The following is a 4,738-nucleotide window of genomic DNA, read 5'->3' as shown; positions in this document are numbered from 1 at the left end:
GTGCTTCTTACTGACAAAGTTGCGTATTTAGGAGTAAAAAGTTTTTCCTTGGCGATGCCATTCAGTTTTTCTTCATGACTTCCAAATATGGCACCATGTGTACATTTCTGACTCTTGTAAGTCTCTTCTGAGTTCTGTCAAGTTTCAGTTTGTTCCTCTTCAAGTTTCTTGTATGAGAGATAGGACAACTTCCTTTATGACTTAAAACATATGTTTAATATTTTAAAAGAGAATATCATTAATTCAAATCTGACTTTCTGGAATCTCATAGGCTGTTTTCCCATCAGAGGCAACTAACCTCTGATCTGGAAGTGAGGTCATCTGACACAAGTGCAAGTTGGCTGCCATGTTATGAGAGTCAAACAATAGAAAAACTACATAATTAGATTTCCCTTAATAACATTTATTTTGATAAAAGTGATCTGTGGTTTTAGCTTATAATTTTCTGTGTATGGTTACTTACAGATGTAAAATACTAGACAGACATCTGGCCATATTGTCCAAGAAACACCTCGAGACCAAATTTTTGAAGCTGAATGTGGAAAAAGCACCTTTCCTTTGTGAGAGACTACGTATCAAAGTCATTCCCACACTAGCACTGGTAAAAGACGGGAAAACACAGGATTATGTTGTTGGGTTTACTGACCTAGGAAATACAGATGACTTCACCACAGAAAGTTTAGAATGGAGACTCGGTTGTTCTGACATTCTTAATTACAGGTAACTTTTAACAAAAGAAGAGATTGATTTTAATTCATATATTTAATTCATATATTTAATTCATATTTAATTAATATATAGTTGATATTTTTACAGAAGATTTTTGTAATTGTAACATATGTGAAATTAGGGCGTTTTGGCTGAGGTGTACAAAGTTTCTCAAAGGAAAACCATATTTCTTGAAGTGTGTATTGTTGGCGTGATTTTACAGCAAAATCAAATTTACAGATAGAACTGATTTTATAGGTAAAATTGAGTCTTACAGTACTCCTGACTGTAAAAGTTTTCAGCTTAACATATGCTGTTGACACTAATTTTGTATTAATCTGGAAACTTAAAATGGCAATCCAGAGTTGACTGTTCCCTAATTTAAGCCAGATTACTCAAATAGATACTGACTTAAGTGATTCTCTTTGATAAAATAAAAATTAAAAGCAGACTGTTGCAAAGAAAGTTATATTTTAAAATACTAGATTTTTAACATAGATATTTGTTTTACTTATAGAGGCTGATGAATACAAAAAGGTTTCTATGCCTAGCTTACATTGCTGGCTATGAAGAACAGTTTTAGTTCAAAAACAATCTAAAATCCAACTTCCATTTCTTTGTCCACTTCTTCAGACACATAACTTATCTAATTCCACAAATCAGAGCACATCATCTTGTCTTTTTTGCCATTTTCTTGATTTGCAAAAGTAGCAGGTAAAATTGTGCAATTACCATTCCAGAGTCACGGTGCCTTTTAAGAAGTAGAAGTTTCTCTCCCATTTTTCTCTCTCCCCCATTTCCCTCCCGTCTTTTCTCTGATTCTCCTACACATGCCAAAATCATTCCTATGTTGTAGAAATTGGTGTCATTTTTCTTACTATTAACATCAAATATTAATATTTATTAAAGTTATATATTCTGAAGTAATTTTAAACCTTAAAGAAATTGCAGCTGGGTGGGGCACTTCTGTAATCCCAGAAGATGACAAACGTTGAGAGGCTGAGGTGAGAGAATCGCTTGGGGCCAGGAGTTTGAGACCAACTTGGGTTGCATGGTGAGATGAGACCTCGTCTCCACAAAAAACTAGCAGAAACCACCCCCTGCAAACTAATACAAAGAATCCTCATTGACCCTTTGCCCATATTACCCAATGTTAAGCATGTTATATTTGTTTCATCGTTGTCTTTAGAGATACCATGAAGTATCTTGGGAACCATTTGAGTGGAGGCTGTGAATACAGTGTCCCTTTACTGCTAAAGGCTTCCATGTGTATTTTCTAAGAACAAGGACATTTTCTTACATAGCGACAGTACAATTATTAAAACAGGAATTAATGTGTAATTTACAGCTCGTATTTCAAATTTTATCATTTTCCCAATAATGTCCTTCATACCAAAAATGCAGCACGTTTAGTTATTATGTCTCTAGTTCCCGTTGTTATTCTTTGGTTCTTAAGACTGATGTTTTTGAAGAGTACAAACTGTTTATTTTGGAGAACATCTCCCAGTTTGGGTTTGTCTTATCTTTCCCCAAGATTTGATTCAGATTATCAATTGTTGACAGGTATGTTATGGAAGTGATGCATCATATCAGGAGGTGTGTGATGGTTTCTCTCATTTCTGATGACAACTAAGCACTGTGTTAACCAAATGTTAATCCATAATTAATGATAAAAAGGAAAATAGGTCTCGTGCAGTGGCTCATACCTATAATCCCAGCACTTCGGGATGCCAAAGCAGAAGGATCACTTGAGCCTAAGAGTTCAAGACCAGCCTAGGCAATATAGTGAGACGTTATCACTGCAAAAAATTTAAAAATTAGCTGAGCAAGGTGGCATATACCTGTAGTCCCAGGTACTCAGGAGGCGGAGGTGGGAGGATCACTTGAGCCTGGGAAGTGGAGGTTGCGGTGAGCTGTGATCACACCACTACACTTCAGCCTGGGCCACAGAGTGAGTGAGACCCTGTCTCAAAAAGAAAGGAAAATAAAATGGATCTAAAACACTTAGTAGTACAAAATAAGGTTTAAGGCTATTAAGCATCAATATAAGCATTATACCTCTTCCTTGACACCCACCAGCATTTTAAAGAAATTTTATTCTATGTTACAGGAAGGGAGCAAAGATAGGTTTTTGTGCCGTTTAGTATACTAGTACTAAATCATAAAGAATAAAATGCTTTTTTTATTTTTATTTTTAGTGGAAATTTAATGGAGCCACCATTTCAGAACCAAAAGAAATTTGGAACAAACTTCACAAAGCTGGAAAAGAAAACTATCCGAGGAAAGAAATATGATTCAGACTCTGATGATGATTAGAGCTCCGTAATTCTTTGTAAATTGTCCTTTTTTCTGCTTCAGATTTAAATGTGTTTTTTAAATCCTATTAATGTCTGTACATTGGTCATCTAAATACTCATTTTCTCAAGTTTGATATAGTTGTATCACATCGAAAGGCGTCTTTACTATTTTCTGTGTGGCCATCATGTTTACGTTGAGGAAAACTTCTCAGTTCTTAAATTATCTGGGAAGGGTCTGGATTCTCTATTTTTGAGATTGACTTTATCACAATATGATTCTTACGTCTTTATACCATTTACAATTGTGTTTTTGATCTACAGAGCTAGAAATTCAAAAACTATTCCAGGACTAATTCTTAATTGGCATTATTTATACAAGAGATCAAGTAACCATTTACTGGCACAGTACTGCATTTGTAAATGAATTATAAACACTCTTCTGGAATATATTTAACCATTAAAGAACTGCTTATTAATTCTGGACACTGCATGTTGATGTTGGATCAACTGATGCCAGCAGAAAGCTATTTTGATTTGTGAACACACTGCCTTATTTAAAGGGTCCTGATTGCTTATATTTTAAGACATTTGTTAAAAAGAAATCAGGAAACACTTTTGAAATAACAGCATAAGGAACTTCACTGTCTCTGCTCAGTAAAACACCTGTAACTAGAAGTTTTAAGTTTATGTGGAAATTGTCATAAAAGCATACATCCAACAAAAACATTTTTTCAAGGAAGTCTTCTAATCTTGAAATAGGGAGTCTGTGGCATTTGAGCCATGACCCCATTCCCTCTCTCCAGTTCCCAATCCCAGACTACAGTTTCTCCTCTGGAAGAGTAGATTACTAGCATGCCTCATTCCCTCAAGCTCTGTGTTGCAGAAGCCCTTTTGCAAGCAAGAGTAGCCAAGAGGTTTGGCACTCCTTCCTCCACCTAGTCCCCACTTATGGAACAGAAACTCTAACCCAGGAATAGCAGACTGAGAATCCTGGGCCTCAGTTGCTTTTGCCCCAGCTTACTCAGAGGATGAAGGCTCTTTACTCGTACGTAGGGTGAAGGTTCCATGCAAGGAGATGCACTTGGAGGAGACCAGGAGTTATATCACCCCCTTTCCCCCTTGTAGACTGTGGGTTTAACTCCTAGAAGAGCAGGCCATTGTCCCCATCCCTAGCTCTGGAGCAGCAGAACAGAGGTTCTGTCCAGTGGAAATGGCAAGTCATAAAAACAGCTCCGGGCTGGGCGCGGTGGCTCACACCTGTAATCCCAACACTTTGGGAGGCCAAGGTGGGTGGATCACAAGGTCAAGAGATTGAGACCATCCTGGCTAACTTGGTGAAATCCCATCTCTACTAAAAATATAAAAAATGAGCCGGGCATGGCGGTGCGTGCGTATAGTCCCAGCTACTCCAGAGGCTGAGGCAGGAGAATCGCTTGAACCTGGGAGGCAGAGGTTGCAGTCAGCCAAGATCACGCCACTGCACTCCAGCCTGGTGACAGAGCGAGACTGTCTAAAAAAAGGAAAAAGCAGCTCCGTAACACTCCATAAAGGGATTAACTAGAATAGAATGAGGGAAGATGTTGAATTGTAAGGGTGCCACCAAATACGTTTGATCGGGGGAGGGGAGAAATCAAGAGCGGATTGATAGCTCCCTGATGGCAACAAGCAAAAGGGAATGCTAACAAGCTGAACAGAAAGAGCCTGGTGTGGTGGCTCGTACCTGTAATCCCAGC

General features: G+C 37.9%; 1 protein-coding gene across 2 annotated transcripts in view; it reads left to right on the top strand.

Annotated features, from left to right (window-relative positions):
* The window catches only part of TXNDC9 (thioredoxin domain containing 9), a 29,540-nt gene extending 25,864 nt beyond the window's left edge, over window positions 1-3,676 (top strand). For both annotated transcript variants that reach the window (XM_011956568.1, XM_011956567.1), the window contains 2 exons: window positions 466-720; window positions 2,907-3,676. In XM_011956568.1, coding sequence (XP_011811958.1) covers window positions 466-720; window positions 2,907-3,024 — 373 coding nt within the window. In that variant the 3' untranslated portion in view covers window positions 3,025-3,676. The remainder of the gene's footprint in view (window positions 1-465; window positions 721-2,906) is intronic.
* The last annotated feature ends 1,062 nt before the right edge of the window (window positions 3,677-4,738 follow it).

The sequence above is a fragment of the Colobus angolensis genome, unplaced genomic scaffold (assembly GCF_000951035.1).
Source record: "Colobus angolensis palliatus isolate OR3802 unplaced genomic scaffold, Cang.pa_1.0 Scaffold42, whole genome shotgun sequence".
NCBI lineage: Eukaryota > Metazoa > Chordata > Mammalia > Primates > Cercopithecidae > Colobus > Colobus angolensis.
Note: the sequence above shows the minus strand (reverse complement) of the source record. Positions and strands in the feature narration are given on the sequence as shown.